The 23,886-nt window shown below is 43.5% G+C and overlaps 1 protein-coding gene across 2 annotated transcripts in view; it reads right to left on the bottom strand.

The window, feature by feature from the left end:
• The window catches only part of plxna2 (plexin A2), a 304,923-nt gene that overhangs the window by 69,067 nt on the left and 211,970 nt on the right, over window positions 1–23,886 (bottom strand). For both annotated transcript variants that reach the window (XM_045693250.1, XM_045693251.1), the window contains exons 13-14: window positions 5,738–5,889; window positions 490–607 (exon numbers count right to left, since the gene is read on the bottom strand). In XM_045693250.1, the coding sequence (XP_045549206.1) occupies window positions 490–607; window positions 5,738–5,889 (270 nt within the window). The remainder of the gene's footprint in view (window positions 1–489; window positions 608–5,737; window positions 5,890–23,886) is intronic.

The raw sequence follows: 23,886 nt of genomic DNA, 5'->3' as shown, positions 1-23,886 counted from the left end.
GAGTGTGTGAATGGGAGTGTTGATTATCAGTTAGCTGCAGGCTAGCTTTAGTATGGGTGAGATACAGGTGTGGACGAAGGCAAGTGTGGAGGTGTTCATTCAGGTATTCTCCTATGGTTTACTACTGTACGACAACACCTACTGTTGACAACACCTATTGTCTATTTAATCACTGCTGATTCCCTGGGCACCTCTGTGGTAATTACTGTGCTATTATGTATTTCAACATAACATACTTCAGGAAAAGGCTTCATCATTTCAGTTCCTTCGGGAGGCTTTCTATAACTTATTCTCTGGCTTACAAGACAACAATGGCGGTCGGCATGGAAGAAAGCTTAAGGAATAATTCTCTTCCTCATTCTGAAACGTTTTAATAGTCTCCAGCCAATCGTGTAGAGTTATTCATTATTTTGCCAAGTTTCTTACTTTTTTTCTTACTATTTGTATGGGAAAAATACTTATATAATATTCATGATAACACAATCTTACCACAAAAGCGTAGAGCTGGGCAGAGCGAGTCTTGAGGTCAGGTCTGCACTCCCCAACACACAGTTGGACCGGGCCAGGCTTGCTGTCTGCTGGGGCAGCATCCATCTCACACACTATCCTGGAAGTACATACAAAAACACACACAGTCAGACACACTATCATGGAAGTACATACAAAAACACACACAGTCAAACACTAAACTCGGGCAATAAACCAAACGACCCTATCCTGGAAGAGAACACCACATACACAGTCAGACACACTGTCCTGGAAGGAACACACAATCCCAACGCTATCTAGCACGTCTATTCAGCATTGTACAATACAGCTCAATGTCACGGAATACAGTATTCAACACAAAGTACATACTGTACATTTTGATGTTCTTTGTCATCCATTCCCATAGAGACAGTAGTGTTCTCAGCCAGTCCCTGTTCTGACTTCACCAGGCAGGCTCTCATATATATGTTGGACTGGGAGGAAAAGTTACGAGGGTCATTATGGTCCTCTACGTTATCGATCTCATCTCGTAATGTAATCTTCTCTCTGGCTCTCTGATTGGTTTACATGACACATCCAAGGCAGGCCATTTAGAAAGGCATTGCACTGTACTCGCGCACGTGACATAAAAAAACGTGAAACTTAATTGAACTGGACACCTCGCCGCGTACAGCTTTCAGAAGCTTGCTCCTCCACCAGTCGCCACACCTCTCATAGCAGTAGCCCTATAACTTCCTGGGGAGTGGAGGGGCCTAGACATCATAAATAGCCCTCCACCGACAAGCCCCCTGCCGTGCTGATCAAGCTCCAGCGTCGCCGTAGCAACGTCAAGTATAAATCACAGTCAGGAACCCGGCCGACACCCCACGGCGGATCAATACAGCTTCATCATAAGGCGTGATCAGGTGTCTCCCTCCGCCGGCAGGTGGCCAGATCAAATGACATAATAAAACCGGGAGGCCTATTGATCGACGCTTGTGGAAAGTAATAAAGAACAAGAATCAATCATGGTGTTGAGGGAGATGAAGACAGACGGAGAGAGAGAGCCAGAGAGAAAGAGAAAATGAGAAAGAGAGATGGAGAGTAGGGTGGCCACATCATTGTTTCTCTAGCGTTTATCTCCTGAATCACAACTAATGAGGCCAAGAGAGCTCCTGGCTGGGCTGAGAGGAAGAGATTTACTCCCAGGCAGGGACCAGTGTTTCTCCTATATGCAATTGTGGCTGCCACTTCAAAACATAAATAATAATTATATACTATATAATAATAATAATATATAAATGTATTTAAAAAAATTGGGGTGGTAAAACGTTTTCAGAGTAAACTTAAATTTTCATCACGCACACCTGTCCCCTGTTCCCACTGATTAGTACTTGTATAAGTGTGCCCTTTGGTTTCCATTGGGCTGTCAATTATTGTTCCAATGCGTGTGAGTTGGTGCGTGTGAGTACCTGTGCTGTGTGTTTTGGCTTTCGTGCCGTTGTGGATTGCGCAGATGATTATGGGTCTCGTCCCATGTGTTAATCATTGTGCGCGTGTGTTATTTATTCGAGGAACTCCTCGCTCTTTTGTTTGGGTTGCTACCCTGTGTTTTGTTACGTGTTTGTTTGGTCTTCGTCCCCGTGCCTTTACACGGCACGCCGTAATTTGGGCTTAATAAAAAAAACTATTACGCATTCCTGCGCCTGTCTCCCGACACTTTTCATACCAACGTGACACAACATGTGTACAATTGTAGGAAATTAGCTTTAAAGCTGAACATTTTCTCTCAGCACCATGACAAAATGTGTAGAATTGCAGGAAACTAGCTTGATAACAGCAAAATTGTGTCTTTGCGCCCAAGAGGGGGGCCTCTAAAATCGCGCCACGGCCATTAAGGCGTGTTGTAGTTACTTCACAATACTAGCCTAACTGACAGAGTGAAAAGAAGGAAGCCTGTACAGAATAAACATATTCTAAAACATGCATCCTGTTTTGCTCTCTGCAAAAAATGTGTCAAAGCAATTCACTTTTTGTTCTGAATACAAAGTGTTATGTTTGGGGCAAATTCAATACAACACATTACTGAGTACCACTCCGTATTTTCAAGCATAGTGGTGGCTGCATCATGTTATGGGTATACTTGTATTTGTTAAGGACTGGGGAGTTTTTCAGGATAAAAAAGAAACAGAATGGAGTTAAGCAGAGGCAAAATCCTAGAGGAAAACCTGGTTCAGTCTGCTTTCCTCCAGACACTGGGAGATTAAATTACCTTTCATCAGGAAAATAACCTAGACCACAAGGCCAAGTCTAGACTGGAGTTGCTTACCAAGAAGACAGTGAATGTTCCTGAGTGGTAGAGTTACAGTTTGGACTTAAATCTACGGCAAGACCTGAAAATGGTTGTCTAGCAATGGTCAACAACCAATTTGCAGAACACAATACAGGTGAGGAAAACTCTTACAGACTTACCCAGAAAGACTGTAAAATCACTGGCAAAGGTGCTTCTACAAAGTATTGACTCAGGGGTGTGAACACTTATGTAAATTAGATATCTGTATTTCATTTTCAAAACATTTGCTAAAATCTAAAAGCAGGTTTTCACTTTGTCATTATGGGGTATTGTGTGTAGATGGGTGAGAAACATTTATTCCATTTTGAATTCAGGCTGTAACACGACAAAACGTGGAACAAGTCAAAGGGTATGAATACTTCCTGAAAGCACTGTATATAACATGTATATGTTACAAACCAAAAATGTAAAACAAACTTTTCTCCTCCGAAGACGGGGGGGTGGTGGATGGGCCAATAGTAAAAAAAGAGACTAAATAAATAAAAAGAGACAACATAAATAAAAATAGTCTGTTGACTGGAGAACAGCTTGTGATGCAAACCACACTAGTCCGACCAAGGCAAGACTAAGGGCAGAGAACCAACAGGTTGACAATGTGTGCTAACTTCTGCTAAGTCAGGGATCCAGACCACTACGCCAACACTACCCACAACCCTACCCCTTCTTAGTCCCAGTAATACTGCTGCTGGGGACCACGGCCAGGTTTCTAATTTCCCCCTCTGACACGTTTTACACCGCAAAATAAATGAATTCACTCCAGCAGTGTCCCAATCGGATTAAACTGCTGTCAGATCGGTGCACTGCTGACAAATGGTCCCCTACAGCCAGTGTGACACGCAGCGTATTTCAATTATACACACACACAGCCAGACCTCCCCAAACACTTACGGTGCTAAAATATAACTTTACCCCACACAACACCAACTATCCCCCAACCTAGCTACCAAAGCTATTTCAAAAGCCTTTGCCTTAATAGCAATGGCCAAAATACTTCCCTCCTGGATGTTTAGAGAATAACACATGCACAGCAAAGTGTCTAATTAACTCCTTTGAAAGTTCTCTGATTTGCCTCAGCATCGGTGCTGAGGTTTACCTGATGTGGGTGTGTATAGTAGTCGACACCGCAGCAGGACAGTGCTGCAGTGCTCCTCGGGGTTCAGAGGGAGGGCAGAAGAAGGCCAGCAGAGGAATTAAGGTTAAGGACTTCACTCCACAGAGGAGTCTGTTCTACTCTGTTCTTTTGTGTGCCAGGCTACCTTTGTCTCCGCAGGCCGCAGCTCCAACACGAAACTCACAAAACTCTCTTCTACCCCACTGACTCCAAGTCATTGTCCTTTCATTCAAATGGAGGAAGAGAGAGTGACAGAGCACTTTTTCTGTCTGTCTGCATATCCTCCTTTTGCTCTGCACTCCTCTCCACTCAGGGTCAGGATGGTAGAGTGCTGACAGGGAGGGTTCCATTTGAGTCAATCGTCTGAGAGGTCCTCCATACACCTGTCAAGGTGAGGGCACCCATAAGCCACCACTCCATTCCACTCAGGGTCAGGATGGTAGAGTGCTGATGTGTGCTGACAGGGAGGGTTAGAGGTCATTCACCTGAGAGGTGTACAGGACACATACACCGGTCTGTTTATGTGAAGACAGAGAGCACTGTTACAGTAGTGCTGTGACAGGAAGGGTTAGAGGTCATTCACCTGAGAGGTGTACAGGACACATACACCTGTCTGTCTATGTGAAGACAGAGAGCACTGTTACAGTAGTGCTGTGACAGGGAGGGTCTATCTACCCGTCTAGGTGAGGGCAGGGGTATCCACAATGCACTGCTCTCCTGACTCAGCCGTTCTGACTGAACTGTCTGGTCTATCTGTGGGAGGCAGCAGGAAGCCAATTATGAAACATGGGCCACGGACAATTAGTGAAGGGAGATGGGACAGGCTTAATGTGCTCTCTGCTGCACCAGGCAATTAAAACAATTAAAGAAAGGTAAACACACACAGAGGTTCTGGGACTGATGGGCTGTGTATGTGTGTGTGTGTGTGTGTGTGTGTGTGTGTGTGTGTGTGTGTGTGTGTGTGTGTGTGTGTGTGTGTGTGTGTGTGTGTGTGAGGTGTGTGTGTGAGGTGTGGGTTATCTTCCTGTACGGGAAAACAACAGGCCGAGACTGATGGCCTTGCTCCAGTCATAATTAAGAGAGTAGTCTCTCTGGTGTGTGTGTGTGAGAGAGAGAGAGAGAGAGTGTGCATGCTTGTCTGTGTGTGTGTGTCTGTGAGTGTCTCTGTGTATTTGTCTGTGTTTGCGTGTTCGTGCTTGTGTGTGTGTGTGTGTCTCTGTGGGTGTGTGCGTACGAGTCTCTCTCTGTGTGTGTGTGTGTGTGTGTGTGTGCGCGTACGTGTCTCTCTGTGTGTGTGTGTGTGTGTGTGTGTGTGTGTGTGTGTGTGTGTGTGTGTGTGTGTGTGTGTGTGTGTGTGTGTGTGTGTGTGTGAGCTGCCAGCTTGTGTTAGATGGTCCAGCCTCATACAGTTGCATACAACGCCAATGCTTGACAGTGAACACAATTAGGCCTGTGTGATGTTCATTTACTTTTACTGTGCTTTTACCCACCTCTCAGTGGTCTGAAATCTGCAGACTTAGTGACTGCATGGCTGTTGGTGTATAGTCTTAAAATGGTAAAGAACTGGGAACTGAGATCATTTGTTGTGAAGATAATATAGGGTTTCCTCTTTTTGTTCACTCTATTTCAAGGCATCTTCTGCCATTAATCCATTACTGTTCTGTGGAAACATGTTCCATTCACCTAACACTGTCATTGATTAATTGGCTAGGAATGTCTACAGTTTTGAAGGTATATTTTTTAAATCCAAGGTTAGGGTTAAGGCTAGGTTAATGTGTTTGCGTGTGACCTGTGCGTTGACTTACTGTTCTGCGATGATGTAGCCTTCCTCTACAGGGGAACACTTGACTCCAGCCACCTCCACGTTGTCCACCATCTCACTGAATGCCAGGCCCAGGTTCATGCCATGGATGGTCACCCTGGTACCCCCCTCTGGTGGGCCAGCTACTGGGGTCACCTGCAGAGGTCAAAGGGGAGAGAGGTCAGAGGTTAAAGGAGAAACATACTTCATACTTTACACCATGGCATTCCATGGTAACGTGGTATTCCCTGACAATCTAAAGGTTTTGACAATGACGATCATAATATGGTATTGTATATCTCTAAGCTTTCCATCTCGTAAGATGGATATTGCGAGAGACCCTCTTTTACTGTATGTAGCTGGTCATAGGGGGTCTGAGCAGAAATTAAAAGCTTTTTCAACCTCTGACCCCAACCACCCGTGTCAGAAAACAGGCATGATGTCATCACACCAGAGCCCTCCTAACAGAGAGGACTAATGGAACCAGCATCATTACTCCTAGAAGGATGATGTCATCGTTCACTTCACTTCACACAACACACAAACATAACCCTCCCACATAGACCTTAACTACCAGCACAATCTTCTAATATACTGTATACCTGTACACTCTATATACGTTATGTATTTACATTTACATTTACATTTAAGTCATTTAGCAGACGCTCTTATCCAGAGCGACTTACAAATTGGTGCATTCACCTTATGATATCCAGTGGAACAACCACTTTACAATAGTGCATCTAAATCTTTTAAGGGGGGGAGGTTAGAAGGATTACTTTATCCTATCCCAGGTATTCCTTAAAGAGGTGGGGTTTCAGGTGTCTCCGGAAGGTGGTGATTGACTCCGCTGTCCTGGCGTCGTGAGGGAGCTTGTTCCACCATTGGGGTGTCAGAGCAGCGAACAGTTTTGACTGGGCTTGAGCGGGAACTGTGCTTCCTCAGAGGTAGGGGGGCCAGCAGGCCAGAGGTGGATGAACGCAGTGCCCTTGTTTGGGTGTAGGGCCTGATCAGAGCCTGAAGGTATGGATGTATTAATAAAGCCAATGAAAATAATTTGGCCAAACACAAAAACCTGGAGGGTGAATTAACATTCTGGATACCTGCCTAGTCCCCTGATCTGCTGCTGCTGTTGCCATGGGTGATCAATCTAACAAGAGACCATATTAGTGCTCAGTGCAGCCCACCTTGTAATAAAATGCAATATGGCTGCCCAGCATGACCTTGGCTATGGGTGGCATGCTGCCTTCTGTGCTGCACAGCCCCTCAGTGGCTAGGAGCTGGCTGCTGTCCAGAGGAGAGGAGTGTGTGTGTGTGTGAGGAGGAGGAGGAGAGAAACAAAGAGGGAAGAGAAGAGAGGAGCAGGAGGAGGGGACATACACACACACACACACACAATACCATCTCCATGTGTGAAGTCACAGCCTCTATGTAAACAATCAATATGCCATTACTGGGCACGCATGTGGAAGTAAAACCAACAAGAGTGTCCAGCATTATAAACCGGTGCCCGCTTTCTGATCCGCATTCACCCCTGCCACGTGAGAGTGGCTAGCGGTGGGTCTCTCTCTCTCTCTCTACCTTCCTGTGTCTGTGTGTGCCCACTTGTGCGTTGTACTAACCCAGTGGGACATCTGCATTGTAATCTAGATTTTGTGGACATTAATTGCTCTGGATGTAACGTAAGTGTGTCACTGCACTGCCTGAGGGTCTGAATACATCAATGTTTTAGTGCTACTTGGGCATGCAGGGTACAGGGGGAAGCACAGTGGAGAGAGGAGGAGGCCTGGCTAAATATATCCATGTCAGACCATGGCTGGAACAATCCCAAACAACTTAGGGATAGTTACATAAGAAATGGGGGAGGTTTAATGCCCCAGAGAGAGGAGAGAGAGAGATGAGTAGAATAATAGTTCTGTGTGCCACTCTAGAAGGTGTGGTAGCCATAGGGGAAGTACAGCATGATAGATGATGTATGGTCGGTGCAGTATCTCTAGTGAAAGCGTGTGAGACGCTCTCCTAGCCAGAAGCTGCAGTATAACTCTTCTGATGACAGGCCGGACATGGGATATAACTTGAATAACTTTAATCCATTCATGAAGCCCATATCACTGAGCTACCATTGGCAGAAAGAGGCTTGATTAATCAGATGAGTATAAATATCACTTTGTTTGGCACTACATCAAAGTTATCAAAGACTCCCCCTCAAAGACTTGGAGAGCAGAGACGCTCCGTGTCTGACCCTGGCTCGATCTGAGTGGCAGATGAACAATTGGACGACGCCCACAGAAGTCCCTAAGAACTGATTCCAGACCCGTGGTTACATGGTGACACGCTAATCAACTCCTAATGAACAAAGACAGACTGGGATCTGGCTCATCAGCAGGAATGCAGTGTGTGCCTGCGTGTGTGTGTCTCAGTGTGTGTTTGTGTGTGTGTGTGTGTGTGTATGTGTGTGTGTGTGTGTAAGTGTGTGTGTGTGTGTAAGTGTGTGTGTGTGTGTGTGTGTGCGAGCAGCTTTCTACTTATGCTACATCCTCCTCTCCTCTCTCGTCTCCTCTCAGGCTAAGTGACACACTACTCCACTTCAGGCGCCCGCCGCCCGCCTGCCCGCCCGCCCGCCCGCCTGCCTGTTTGTCTTAACACTAAACACTGACTCTTTACTCTCTCAGCCCTAGCCAGGCAAGAGAGGATTGCTCATTGGGCATGCACGCACCTCCTGCTGCCGACAGCCCCCCACCCCCCCTCCCCAGCTCCACGCTCCCTGTGTAATCCTTTTAAGAGGAGCTCTGCTGCCCGCACGGCTTTGTCACACTGTGTCAATGGATGGTAATTTCAAGAAAACAGCCAGCCAGCTCACACATGCCCACTTCCTCTCCCTTAGATACAGCTCCAGGGATGTGAAGGGTGGACCGGTGGGGGGGGGGGGGTGAGATGACTGAATGAAAGGAAGAGATGGAGAAGTGTAGATGGGGTGAGAAGAAGAAGTGTAGAGGGGGTGAGAAGGAGAAGTGTAGAGGGGGTGAGAAGGAGAAGGATACAGGGGGGTGAGAAGGAGAAGTGTAGAGGGTGTGAGAAGGAGAAGGTTACAGGGTGTGAGAAGGAGAAGTGTAGAGGGGGTGAGAAGGAGAAGGGTAGAGGGGGTGAGAAGGACAAGTGTAGAGGGTGGTGAGAAGGGTACAGGTGGGTGAGAAGAAGTGTAGAGGGAATGAGAATGTTTTTTGTATTTTTTTTGTAATTTTACTAGGATCCTAATTAGCTGTTGCAAAAGCCGCAGCTACACTTCCTGAGGTCCACACAGAACATGAAACATGACATAATACAGAACATTATTAGACAAGAAAAAGCTCAAGTATAGAACTACATACAATTTAAAATGGCACACATAGCCTACATATCAATACATACACAGAAAATATCTAGGTCAAATAGGGGAGAGGCATTGTGCCGTGAGCTGTTGCTTTATCTGTTGTTTGAAACCAATTGAGCAATATGAGATGGAAGGGAGTTCCATGCAAAAATGGCTCTATATAATACTGTACGCTTTCTTGAATTTGTTCTGGATTTGGGGACTATGAAAAGACCCCTGGTGGCATGTCTGGTGGGGTAAGTTTGTGTGTCAGAGCTGTGCGTAAGTTGACTATGCAAACAATTTAGAATTTTCAACACATTAATGTTTCTTATAAAAAGAAGTGATGCAGTCAGTCTCTCCTCAACTCTTTGTCAAGAGAGACTGGCATGGACAGTATTTACAATACCTGTCACGTCCTGACCCTAGTAAGATGTCATTTTCTATAGTAGAGTAGGTCAGGGGGTGTTTTGGGTTTTTCTATGTTTTCTATTTCTATGTTTGAGTTCTAGTTTTTCTATTTCTATGTTGTGATTGTTTGGGTTGATCTCTAATTGGAGGCAGCTGATCCTTGTTGCCTCTGATTAGAGAACATATTTAAGTAGGGGTTTTTCTTCCTGGGTTTTGTGGGTAGTTGTTTTCTGTTTAGTGTATGTCACCTGACGGAACTGTTGTCGGTTGTTTTGTTTAAGTATATTCATTAAAAGTAAATATGAGCACTTCACACGCCGCACCTTGGTCTCCTTTAGACGACCCATGTTACAATACCATTCAGAAGTTTGGGGTCAAAAGTTTGTACCAGATCTTCAGTTTCTTGGCAATTTCTCGCATGGAATAGCCTTCATTTCTCAGAACAAGAATACACTGACGAGTTTCAGAAGAAAGTTAATTGTTTCTGCCCATTTTGAGCCTGTAATCGAACCGACAAATGCTGATGCTCCAGATACTCAACTAGTCTAAAGGACAGTTTTATTGCTTCTTTAATCAGAACAACAGTTTTCAGCTGTGCTAACATAATTGCAAAATGGCTTTCTAATGATCAATTAGCCTTTTAAAATGATAAACTTGGATTAGCTAACACAACGTGCCATTGGAACACAGGAGTGATGGTTGCTGATAATGGGCCTCTGTATGCCTATGTAGACATTCCATAAAAAATATGCCATTTCCAGCTACAATAGTCATTTACAGCATCAACAATGTCGACATTGTATTTCTGATCAATTTGATGTTATTTTAATGGACAAAATATTTGCTTTTCTTTCAAAAACAAGGACATTTCTAAGTGACCCCAAACTTTTGAATGGTAGTGTACATGGACACACAGGCAATGTTTAATGCCAGTGGCATGTCATTGGTAAAAATATAAAAAAGTAGAGGGCCTAGAGAACTGCCCTGCAGTACACCACACACAACATTAAAGAAGCTTCCATTAAAGAAAACCCTCTGGAGTTATATTAGATAGCTTTGACTCCACGATATGGCAGCGGTTGAAAATCCAGAAAACATACGTTCTCCCAACAACAAGTTACAGTCAATAATATCAAAGGCTTCACTGAAATCTAACAGTACAGCTCCCACAATCTTTTAATTATCAATTTCTTTCAACCAATCATCAGTCATTTGTGTCAGTGCAGTACATGTTGAGGGTCCTTCTCTATAAGCATGCTGAAAGTCTCTTGTAAATTTGTTTACAGAGAAATAGCATTGTATTTGGTCAAAAACATTTTCCAACAGTTTGCTAAGAGCGGGAAATGTTGGCATTTCCTGCTTAAGTTTTCCCACTTTGCCAATGAAGTAATCATTAAAATAATTGGCAACATCAAATGGTTTTATGTTGAAGAAGCCATCTGATTCAATTAAAGATGGAGTTGAATTTGTTTTTCTGCCCATAATTTTATTTAAAGTACATGTTTTTCCATCATTCTTTATATCATTGATCTTGGCTTCATAATACAGTTAGTTTCTTCTTCTTTTTGTTGAGTTTAGTCACACCATTTCTCAATTTTCAGTAAGTCAGCCGGTCAGATGTGCAGCCAGACTTATCAGCCACTCTGTCACGGATTCCCCCGGTACTGCTGCTCATTCCGTGCACCAGCTCCGGAGGCCTATGTCACCGGCCTCTAGGTGTCACTGAACTGTTTCATTACGCACACCTGGTTCCCATTCCCCCTGATTAGTAATTGTATATATGTGCCCTCTGTTCACCATTGTTTTGTCGGTTATTATTCCCATGTCCGTTGGTCTTGTGAGTACCTGTGCTTTGGGGTTTCGGCTTTTGTGCTGCGTGTATTGTGTACTCGTTATTACGGGTCACGTCCCGTGTATTGTTGTGCACTTGTTATTACGGGTCTCGTCCCGTGTATTGTTATTATGGGTCGTCCAGTGTATTTATTAGAGGTTTACCTTGCTCTTTTGTTTGAGTTACATCCCTGTGTTTTTGTACACGAGTTTGTTTTGGGCATCGTCCCCGTTCCTTTCATGGCATGTTGTAATTTTGGGTGGAGTATTAAAACCCCTTATTACATATTCCTGCGCCTGACTCCAATCCTTTATACAACGTGACACACTCCTTTTGCCTCATCTCTTTTAACAATACAGTTTTTCAATTCCTCATCAATCCATGGAGCCTTAACAGTTCTAACAGTCAGTTTCTTAACAGGTGCATGTTTATCAATTATTGGAAGAAGCAATTTCAGAAATGCATCAAGTGCAGCGTCTGGATGCTCCTTGTTAATCACATCAGACTAATAAATATTTGAATCATCATTCACATTAGAGTCACCGCTAAATCTTTTGAATGATTGTCAAGGGTGTGTACGGGAGGCGAAGTCAGATGCAGGAGAGCAGAGTGTAGTGAACAGGCGCACTTTAATTCCGTTCCACAAAATACAGCACATAAAAATAATAACGTGCCAAAAACATGGAACATGGTAAAAGTAAAGCACCCGACAATAATCCACATCACAAACAAACAATTACACACAAAGACATGGAGGGGAACAGAGGACTATATACATGCAGTAATTATGGAAAGAAAACCAGGTGTGTAATGGAACAAGACAAAACCAATAGACATATGAGAAATGGAGCGGCGATGGCTAGAAAGCCGATGACGTCGATCGCCGAACGAACAAGGAGAGGAGCCGACTTCGGTGGAAGTCGTGACAATGATACACTATTTCAGAACCTTGTTTCTTCTAGATATAGCCACTATATTGTGATCACTGCATCCAATGGGTACGGATCCAGAACAAAGTTCTACAGTATTAGTAAAAATGTTATCAATACATGAGGATGATCTTGTTCCTGTAGCGTTTGTAAACACCCTGGTAGGTTGATTAATAACCTGAACCAGATTACAGGCCCTGGTAACAGTGAGAAGCTTCCTCTTGAGCAGACAGCTTGATGAAAACCAGTCAATACTCAGTTCCCCAAGAAAGAAGACCTCTCTGTTTACATCACATACACTATCAAGCATTTCACACATATTATTTAGATACTGACTGTTAGCACTTGGTGGCCTATAGGAACAACCCAAAAGAATAGGCTTTAGATGAGGCAGGTGAACCTGTAGCCACAATACTTCAATAAGATTAGACATCTTTTCTAAGCGTTACTGGGATATGGCTCTGAATATACAGTGACAAGAAAAAGTAGGTGAACCCTTTTGAATTACCTGGACTTCTGCATAAATTTGTCGTAACATTTGATCTGATCTTCATCTAAGTCACAACAATAGACAAACAGTCTACTTAAACTAATAAAACACAAACAATTATACATGTTCATGTCTTTATTGAACACACAATGTAAACATTGACAGTGCAGGGTGGAAAAAGTATGTAAACCCTTGGATGTAATAACTGGTTGATCCTCCTTTGACAGCAATAACCTCAACCAAACGTTTTCTGTAGTTACGGATCAGACCGGTCAGGTCAGGATGAATTTTGGACCATTCCTCTTTACAAAATTGTTTCAGTTCAGCCATTTTCTTGGGATGTCTGGTGTGAACCGCTCTCTTGAGGTCATGCCACAGCATCTCAATCTGGTTGAGGTCAGGACTCTGACTGGGCCACTCCAGAAGGTGTATTTTCTTCTGTTGAAGCCATTCTGTTGTTGATTTACTTATGTGTTTTGGGTCGTTGTCCTGTTGCATCACCCAACTTCTGTTGAGGTTCAATTGGCGGACAGATAGCCTTACATTCTCCTGAAAAATGTCTTGATAAACTTGGTAATAAGTTTTTCCGTCGATGATAGCAAGCTGTCCAGGTCCTGAGTCAGCAAAGCAGCCCCAAACCATAATGCCCCCTCCACCATACTTTACAGTTGGGATGAGGTTGATGTTGCTGTGCCTTTTTTTCTCCACACATAGTGTTGTGTGTTCCTTCCTTCCAAACAACTCAACTTTAGTTTTATCTGTCCACAGAATATTTTGCCAGCAATGTTTTTTTTCGACAGCAGTGGCTTCATCCGTGGTGTCCACGCATGAACACCATTCTAGTTTATGGTTTTACGTATCGTAGACTCACCAACAGAGATGTTAGCATGTTCCAGAGATTTCTGTAAGTCTTTAGCTGACACTCTAGGATTCTTCTTAACCACATTGAGCATTCTGCACTGTGCTCTTGCAGTCATCTTTGCAGGACGGCCACTCCTATGGAGAGGAGCAACAGTGCTGAACTTTCTCCATTTATAGACAATTTGTCTTACCGTGGACTGATGAACATCAAGGCTTTTAGAGATACTTTTGTAACCCTTTCCAGCTTTATGCAAGTCAACAATTCTTAATCTCAGGTCTTCTGAGATCTCTTTTGTTCGAGGCATGGTTCACATCAGGCAACGCTTCTTGTGAATAGCAAACTCACATTTTGTGAGTGTTTTTTATAGGGCAGGGCAGCTCTAATCAACATCTCCAATCTTGTCTCATTGATTGGACTCCAGGTTAGCTGACTCCTGACTCCAATTAGCTTTTGGAGAAATCATTAGACAAGGGGTTCACATACTTATTCCAACCTACACTGTGAATGTTTAAATGACACTTTCCAATATAGAAAAATACAGTAATTTGTGTGTTATTAGTTTAAGCACACTGTGTTTGTCTATTGTTGTGACTTAGATGAAGATCAGATCAAATTTTACGACCAATTTATGCAGAAATCCAGGTAACTCCAAAGGGTTCACATACATTTTCTTGCCACTGTATGTGACTCGTGTCAGGAAAAGAGGAGTGTGTCGCGCGTCACTACTTCACAGGGGAGCCATTTGAACATAAACTTTTTTTGGTAGAAATGCCTTCTGGAATATGTGAACTTTTATATGCCTTAATATCAAACTTGAGTACGGATGGGTCTACCATGTAGCACGATCCTGTCCATAACATGAGCTGGTCAGTATGTATAGTTAATTCTTTCTAACACAGCTTTTTGGGAAAAAAATCACACAGTAGAACTCCATAATTGTTGCTCTCCACTTTCTGGAAGACTGAGTTTTGAAATCAGTGGAATTAGAGTATGATAGCTAAAGAGATGGAGAACATTCTGGCGTTTGATTGCAATTATGCAAACGGAGTTGAAAAGAGAACACACAGAAGGCTGTTGTATAAAACACCTGTCTCCGGATTACATCTTCAAACTAAGGCACCATGGCATCCGTGACAGAGAGGGAGAAGCGTCCATCCATGTATACGGGTAAGAGAGTCTAGCTAGCAACATTTTCAGATATTACACATTTCTAATTTTGTCAGAAAGTCGTTTTCATTTCAAGTTAAAGTGTACTGTTAGCTAGCTAGCTAACATTAGCTGGCTGGCTGACTAGCTAACGTTACGTGTATGATCTGTGTAGTTATATTATTCGTATCTCAGAGACATTTGCATTGCTAGTTATAACCTAATGTTAGCTAGCTAACATTGATCTGGGTTGGTTTGCTACCTGCAGATTCATGCAGGGTAGTAATGTAATGAGTTGTAATTATGGTTAGTTGTTTAGCTAGCTAGCTACATGTCTAAACAAAAAGACTCCACTATGCAAGTAACAATTTCAATAGAATGTTCATGATGTCACTGCGACAACAAAATTCGCTCTGGAAGTATGCTCCGATTTCAGAGCACTCTCGTCTCAGTTTGCCAGAGCAAAAAACATTGGCAAAAAAGTGTAATTCAATTGTTGCTAGCAGCACAGATGCAGTCACCAACACTCTGGATAACATAAAACCAGCCTAACCAGCTCTGCTAGGGCAAGGACAAATGGTCAGAGTGAGCTGTTCTCTCATTTGTGTCTGGAAGTAGCTAGCAAGCTAGCCAACATTAGCCAGTTAGCTTGGGTGCTTGACTACTGCTGTTAGGTCAGAACGCTCCGATCAACCCTACTCTTCGGCCAGAGCGTTAAGTGCTAGGTAGTAAACAAACTTTTCCAATAGAACACTTTTTTCAGACACTTTCCAAACCAACAAACCAAGCGTTGCCTCATTCCGCGTTCAACAGGAAGTGACGTTCTGGTGACATGATAATCCCTCATGATAAGAAGTGTAGAGGGGGGTGTGATTGACCTACATTCTTTCTAGTCTAATCTGTTAAGAGAACCTTAGAGAAAAAGGGAACTCTCTTTAGTAGATAATCAACAGCCAGTAGAGACGACACTGAACCAGAGAGGAGAGAGAGAAGATAGGAGGAGGGGAATGGCCAACATGATACTCCAATAGTACTAGTGAACCATAGTGGCAGAATACCTGACCACTGTGACAAGATTAAGGAATCTTTGACTATGTACAGACTCAGTGAGCATAGCTTTGCTATTGAGAAAGGCCTCCGTAGGCAGACCTGGCTCTCAAGAGAAGACAGGCTATGTGCACACTGCACACAAAATGAGGTGGAAATTGAGCTGCACTTCTTAACCTCCTGACAAATGTATGACCATATTAGAGACACATATTTCCCTCAGATTTCCCTCAGACTCACAAGGAATATGAAAACAAATCCAATTTTGATGAACTCCCATATCTACTAGGTGAAATACCACAGTGTGCCATCACAGCAGCAAGATTTGTGACCTGTTGCCACAAGAAAAAGGCAACCAGTGAAGAACAAACACCATTGTAAATACAACTCATATTTATGTTTATTTATTTTCCCTTTTGTACTTTAACTATTTGCACATCGTTACAACACTTTATATAGACATATTATGATATTTGAAATGTGTTTATTCTTTTGGAACTTTTGTGAGTGTAATGTTTAATGTAAATTTTTATTGTTTATTTCGCACTTCACTTGCTTTGGCAATGTTAACATATGTTTCCCATGCCAATAAAGCCCTTACATTGAGAGAGAGAGAGAGAGAGAGAGAGAGAGAGAGAGAGAGAGAGAGAGAGAAGAGGGTTGGCCAACACGATACCCTAACAGTACTAGAGAACCATAGAGAGTAGAAAAGAGAAGAGAAGAGAGAAGAGACAGAGCAGAAGACGAGGAATGGCCAGTATGAACAGCCTAGCATTGCTAAGCGCCATGTTTATATATTTAGCTGAAGTAATGGTGGGGAAAGTGATGCTCATCTACTCTATGCTAAACTCAATAGAGGCTGTGGAAAAGCAACCTGTGCTAGCTTTGGGGGGGAGATAGAAAAGAAAGTCTGAAACTCAATGGCATTCTACATTCTACTGACAGACAGAGAGACGAGAGAGAGAGGAAGGCTTTGAGCTGTGTTGTGCCATATTATAATGGCAGACATCACTCTGTACTCTTCATGTGAACAGGCCTTAATGTAGGCTCCACTAGTGCTCTCTCTCTTTCTCTCCGGGCTTTCCCCTTCCTCAGATAACAGCTGTTTCTGATTACATTTAAACTAAGAAGCCTGAGTTAAAAAAAAAAGAAAAGTCAAAGTGAAAGCATGTTAGAACTGTTGCCTCTGAAGCTGCTATCAATATGAGCGTGTGTAGCATCTGAATCGCTGTGGGTAGATCCACTCCCGGTGTTTTAAGCGGCACATCTTGCACCCAGACCTCAGAGCTGTCTTTGGGTCTTTGAGGGTAGTTCAGGCATGTCAAATTTCATTGTGACTAGCAGTTAATGTGCTTTCTAAAAACCCACTTATCACTTCTTTCCCCGTGAACAAACTACACATTAAATACTTTATAGGCTCTTAAATGTCTTGTCGCCTGCCGAGAGATACAGACGAGGATGAAGGGGACAGGAGAGAAATACTGGAAGCAGGAGAGGAATGAAGAAAGGAAGGGAGACAAACACACACCTGGGAGGTATACTGCTGTGTGGTGGGGAGGGGGGCACCATAGCCTCCATGAGGGCACCGTGACTTATCCAGCAGTGTTTTCATTCCAGACCTCTCTACCCCCTGTTCAGAACACTGTGTGTGTGTGTGTGTGTGTGTGTGTGTGTGTGTGTGTGTGTGTGTGTGTGTGTGTGTGTGTGTGTGTGTGTGTGTGTGTGTGTGTGTGTGTGTGTGTGTGTGTGTGTGTGTGTGTGTGTTTGTTAGGCTATAGATGCCTCGGTTGGTTGAACAACGATTTGTAGTGCTGTTAGAATAATTTGTATGTGTTAGGAAAATGACTTAACTGTTCCACTCTGTTATTAAAGAATAGGGAGATATGTTTAAGAATAATGGGAAGATAAAATTAGGATATGGGGAGATCGGTTATTGTAAAACTTAGAGTTTATATTCTTTAGTAGGGATGTAAACTGAGTGAAGTTGTAGATTAGGTAAAATAAAAACATTGGAGAGGTTTCAAACCAAGAGGGTCATAAAAGGGGAGGGGAGGTGAAAGCCTTGAAGAATGTGGCAAGTTTTTATGGTTCTTTGTGGTGAGTGGAAAAGTACTGGTTGTTTGAGAAGGAAGTGGTCTAAAGATAAGAATATGTTTGTATTATAAAAGGACTGAGTCCTAATTTTTTACTTCAGAACGTTCTCTGAATAAACTGTACAGACCTTTTGCAGAAAGCTGAGTCTTTGTAGCTCAGTTGGTGTTTCCTTGTAGCTCAGTTGGTAGAGCATGGTGTTTGCAACGCATGGTGTTTGCAACGCCAGGGTTGTGGGTTCGATTCCCACGGGGGGGCCAGTAAGAAAAAAATAAATAAAATGTATGCATTCACTACTGTAAGTTGCTCTGGATAAGAGCGTCTGCTAAATGACTAAAAATGTTCTTTTTTTAAATGTCTTTGCCTAATTATTATTAACCCAGTGTCTTACAAACCTTGGGGATTAGTCAAGGCTTATTGATTGTTAATTATTATCATTGGGATTCGAAAATTCCCATAACAAGTGCCTGCCATTGGCTGGGTCTAAATGAACCGTTGGAACACAGCGGTATTTCAGGGCTGGGTGAGAGAGAGAGAAGAGAAGGACTTTGTTTGCCGTGGTCTACTGTTTACTGGGTGACAGTCAGTCCCATCCTCCCTCTGGTGGTACAACAGGCCACTGCTCTATACTGTATACGGGCTTTACATGAAGCCTTTACATTTCACATTGTTATGCAATGATGATTTACTAATGAGCTTGAACTAGAGATTAGCTGCAGTACTGTATACCGCTCTTCTCCAGATAAGGTGTTAAGACTACAGTTACAGTACTATAGTGTATCCAGCCACTACAGGAAGCCGTAGTCTCTCTATTCTCTCCAGCGTATATAGGAGCCATACAGTCCAGCCCAGAGAGAGTTCCTCCTTCCCATGATGCCTTTCAAGTCCTCTAATCCCCAGCTTCATTTGATGCTGTTCCCTCTGCTGTTAGAGGAGGCTTATATCTGTTCAATATTAATACTGTGCCGGGAGAGGAGGGGGGGGGGTTACGGTACTTAATAGAAATATAAATTATTCACAAGGAGCGTCTTCTGGTAGGCACATAGACTAGTATTGATGTATGTACACAAATCAGATCATGATTGGGGCTTTGTTGCATACAATCAAAACAAAATGTATTCATAAATTCAGCCCGTGAGGGAAAGGGTATAGTCTTTTTGAAGAAATTCTCATTATTGGGAGAGGAAAGGGGTTGGGGGAAGAGAGATAAGAACAAATGAATGCAGAGTAAAAAAGGAGGGGTAATAAATATAAGCTCAACAAGTGCCAAATGTTGCTTGCTAGTTGGTGTTTTTGCCTCTGGAGTTGTACTGTGTGTGTGTGTGTGTGTGTGTGTGTGTGTGTGTGTGTGTGTGTGTGTGTGTGTGTGTGTGTGTGTGTGTGTGTGTGTGTGTGTGTGTGTATTCGTGTACACAGTATGTGTGTGTGTCCCCAACTCCAGTGAAAAGTACAAATCAATGCGGTATGGGCTCCCAGTGGCAGCTCTGCTGTATAACAGGGCTGAGCTCTGACACCCCACAGGGACTCTCCTCTCCTCTCACTCTCCTCCCCTTTCATCTACTTGGCATCCTCTTCTTCATCTGACTTCATTTCTCTTCCTCCTACCTTACCTCTCAACTTTACTTTCCACTCACTCTCTCTCTCTCAATTCAATAAAAGGGGCTTTATTGGCATGGGAAACATGTTTACATTGCCAAAGCAAGTGAAATAGACAATAAACAAAAGTCTAAATAAACTATAAAAAACGAAGAGTAAACATTACACTCAAAAAGGTTACAAAGGAATAGAGACATTTCAAATGTCATATTATGTCATATTATATATACAGTTTTGTAACGATGTACACAAGTACAATATAGGCTGTATTTACAATGGTGTTCTTCACTGGTGGTAATTCACCCAGTAGATATGGGAGTTTATCAAAATTGAAGATGTTTTCTAATTCTTTGTGGGTCTTTATTTATTTTACCAGGTAAGTTGACTGAGAACACATTGTCATTTACAGCAACGACCTGGGGAATAGTTTCAGGGGAGAGGAGGGGGATGAATGAGCCAATTGTAAGCTGGGGATGAGGGAAATATGTGTCTCTAATATGGCCATACATTTGGAAGGAGTTTAGGAAGTGCAGCTCAGTTTCCACCTCATTTTGTGGGCAGTGTGCACATAGCCTGTCTTCTCTTGAGAGCCAGGTCTGCCTACTGCAGCCTCTCTCAATAGCAAGGCTATGCTCACTGAGTCTGTACATAGTCAAAGCTTTGGCTCAGGTATTCTGCCACTGTGTACTCTCTGTTTAGGGCCAAATAGCATTCTAGTTTGCTTGTTAATTCTTTCCAATTTGTCAAGTAATTATCTTTTTGTTTTCTCATGATTTGGTTGGGTCAGATTGTGTTGCTTTCCTGGGGATCTGCTTGTGTTGGTGAACAGAGCCCCAGGACCAGTTTGCTTAGGGGACTATTCTCCAGGTTCATCTCTCTGTAGGTGATGGCTTTACATTTACATTTTAGTGATTTAGCAGACACTCTTATCCAGAGTGACTTACAGTAGTGAATGCATACATTTCATACATTTTTCTCCATACTGGTCCCCCGTGGGAATCGAACCCACAACCCTGGCATTGCAAACACCATGCTCTACCAACTGAGCCACACAAGACCTGCTTTGTTATGGAAGGTTTGGGAATTCCTTCCTTTTAGGTGGTTGTAGAATTGACCGTCTCTTTTCTGGATTTTGATACTTAGCGTTACCTGTGGCAGGGCCAGGTGAGAGATGTTTAGGCTGAGGTATGTATAGTTTTTTGTGTGATCTAGGGCAACGGTGTCTAGATGGAATTTGTATTTGTGGTCCTGGCAACAGAACGTTTTTGGAACACCATTATTTTTGTCTTACTGAGATTTACTGTCAAGGCCCAGGTTTGACAGAATCTATGCAGAAAATGTAGGTGCTACTGTAGGCCCTCATTGGTTGGGGACAGAAGCAGTAACTCATCAGCAAATAGTAGACATTTGACTTCAAGTTCTAGTAGGGTGAGGCCGGGAATTGCAGACTGTTCTAGTGCCCTCGCCAATTTATTGATACATTGCACTCGGAAAGTATTCAGACCCTTTGACTTTCTCCACTTTTTGTTACATTACAGCCTTACTCTAAAAGTGATTAAATCGTTTTTTCCCCCTCATCAATCTACACACAATACCCCATTATGACAAAGCAAAAACAGGTTTTTAGACATTTTTGCTAATTTATATTTTAAAAAACACTGAAATATCACATTTACATAAGTATTCAGACTCTTTACTCAGTACTTTGTTGTTGTACATTCGGCAGCGATTACATCCTCGAGTCTTCTTGGGTAGGACGCTACAAGCTTGGCACACCTGTAATTGGGGAGTTTCTCCCATACTTCTCTGCAGATCCTCTCAAGCTCCGTCAGGTTGGATGGGGAGTGTCGCTGCACAGCTATTTTCAGGTCTCTCCAGAGATGTTTGATCGGGTTCAAGTCCAGGATCTGGCTGGGCCATTCAAAGACATTCAGAGACTTGTCTCGAAGCCACTCCTGCATTGTCTTGGCTGTGTGCTCAGGGTCGTTGTCCTGTTGGAAGGTAAACCTTTACCCCAGTCTGAGGTTCTGAGCGCTCTGGAGCAGGTTTTCATCAAGGATCTCTCTGTACTTTGCTCCGTTGATCTTTCTCTCGATCCTGACTAGTTTCCCAGTGCCTGCCGCTGTAAAACATCCCCACTACATGATGTTGCCACCACCATGCTTCACCGTAGGGATGGTTCTAGGTTTCCTCCAAACATGACACTTCGCATTCAGGCCAAAGAGTTCAACATTGGTTTCATCAGACCAGAGAATCTTGTTTCTCATGGTCTGAGAGTCTTTAGGTGCCTTTTGGGAAACTCCAAGCGGGCTGTCATGTGCCTTTTACTAAGGAGTGGCTTCCGTCTGGCCACTCTACCATAAAGGCCTGATTGGTGGAGTGCTGCAGAGATTGTTGTCCTCCTGTAAGTTTCTCCCATCTCCACAGAGTGACTTTGGAGCTCTGTCAGATTAACCATCGGGTTGGTCGCCTCCCAGACATAGGCCCTTCTCTCCCGATTGTGCAGTTTGGCCGGGCGGCCAGCTCTAGGAAGAGTCTTGGTGGTTCCAAACCATCTTCCATTTAAGAATGATGGAGTCCACTGTGTTCTTGTGGACCATCAATGTTGCATAAATGTTTTGGTACCCTTCCCCAGATCTGTGCCTCGACACAATCCTGTCTCAGAGCTCTACAGACAATTCCTTTGATCTCATTGCTTGGTTTTTGCTCTGACATGCACTGTCAATTGTGGGACCTTATATAGACAGGTGTGTGCCTCTCCAAATCATATCCAATCAATTGAATTTACCACAGGTGGACTTCAATCAAGTTGTAGAAACATCTTAAGGATGATCAATGGAAACAGGATACAACTGAGCTCAATTTCGAGTCTCATAGCAAAGGGTCTCAATACTTATGTATTTTATTTTTAATAAACTTGAAAACATTTTTAAAAAACTGTTTTTGCTTTGTCATTATGGGGTATTGTGTGTAGATTGATGAAGAAAAAAAAGTATTTAATCAATTTTAGAATAAGGCTGTAAAGTAACAACATTTGGAAAAAGTCAAGGGGTCTGAATACTTTCTGGATGCATGTTGAAGAGGGTAGGGCTCAAGCTGCATCCCTGTCTCACCCCACGGCCCTGTGGAAAGAAATGTGTGTGTTTTTTTGCCAATTTTAACCCCACACTTGCTGTTTGTGTACATGGATGAAAAGACTATGCATTTGACATTTGCTCAGTACATTGTTTTCACTGAGGAACTGTACGAGTCTGCTGTTAATGATAATGCAGAGGATTTTCCCAAGACCGCTGTTGCCGCATATCCCACGGTAGTTATTGGGGTCAAATTTGTCTCCACTTTGTGTATTGGGGTGATCAGTCCTTGGTTCCAAATATTGGGGAAGATACCTGAGCTGAGGAGGATGTTAAAGAGTTGAAGTACACTGCTCAAAAAATAAAGGGAACACTTAAACAACACAATGTAACTCCAAGTTAATCACACTACTGTGAAATCAAACTGTCCACTTAGGAAGCAACACTGATTGACAATAAATGTCACATGCTGTTGTGTAAATGGAATAGACAACAAGTGGAAATTATAGGCAATTAGCAAGACACCCCCAATAAAGGAGTGGTTCTGCAGGTGGTGACCACAGACCACTTCTCAGTGCCTATGCTTCCTGGCTGATGTTTTGGTCACTTTTGAATGCTAGCGGTGCTTTCACTCTAGTGGTAGCATGAGACGGAGTCTACAACCCACACAAGTGGCTCAGGTAGTGCAGCTCATCCAGGATGGCACATCAATGCGAGCTATGGCAAGAAGGTTTGCTGTGTCTGTCAGCGTAGTGTCCAGAGCATGGAGGCGCTACCAGGAGACAGGCCAGTAAATCAGGAGACGTGGAGGAGGCCGTAGGGAGGACCGCTACCTCCGCCTTTGCGCAAGGAGGAGCAGGAGGAGCACTGCCAGAGCCCTGCAAAATGACCTCCAGCAGGCCACAAATGTGCATGTGTCTGCTCAAACGGTCAGAAACAGACTCCATGAGGGTGGTATGAGGGCCCGACGTCCACAGGTGGGGGTTGTGCTTACAGCCCAACACCGTGCAGGTCGTTTGGCATTTGCCAGAGAACACCAAGATTGGCAAATTCGCCACTGGCGCCCTGTGCTCTTCACAGATGAAAGCAGGTTCACACTGAGCACATGTGACAGACGTGACAGAGTCTGGAGACGCCGTGGAGAACGTTCTGCTGCCTGCAACATCCTCCAGCATGACCAGTTTGGCGGTGGGTCAGTCATGGTGTGGCGTGGCATTTCTTTGGGGGGCCGCACAGCCCTCCATGTGCTCGCCAGAGGTAGCCTGAATGCCATTAGGTACCGAGATGAGATCCTCAGACCCCTTGTGAGACCATATGCTGGTGCGGT

Source organism: Salmo salar, chromosome ssa13, assembly GCF_905237065.1.
Source record: "Salmo salar chromosome ssa13, Ssal_v3.1, whole genome shotgun sequence".
Lineage (NCBI taxonomy): Eukaryota > Metazoa > Chordata > Actinopteri > Salmoniformes > Salmonidae > Salmo > Salmo salar.
Note: the sequence above shows the minus strand (reverse complement) of the source record. Positions and strands in the feature narration are given on the sequence as shown.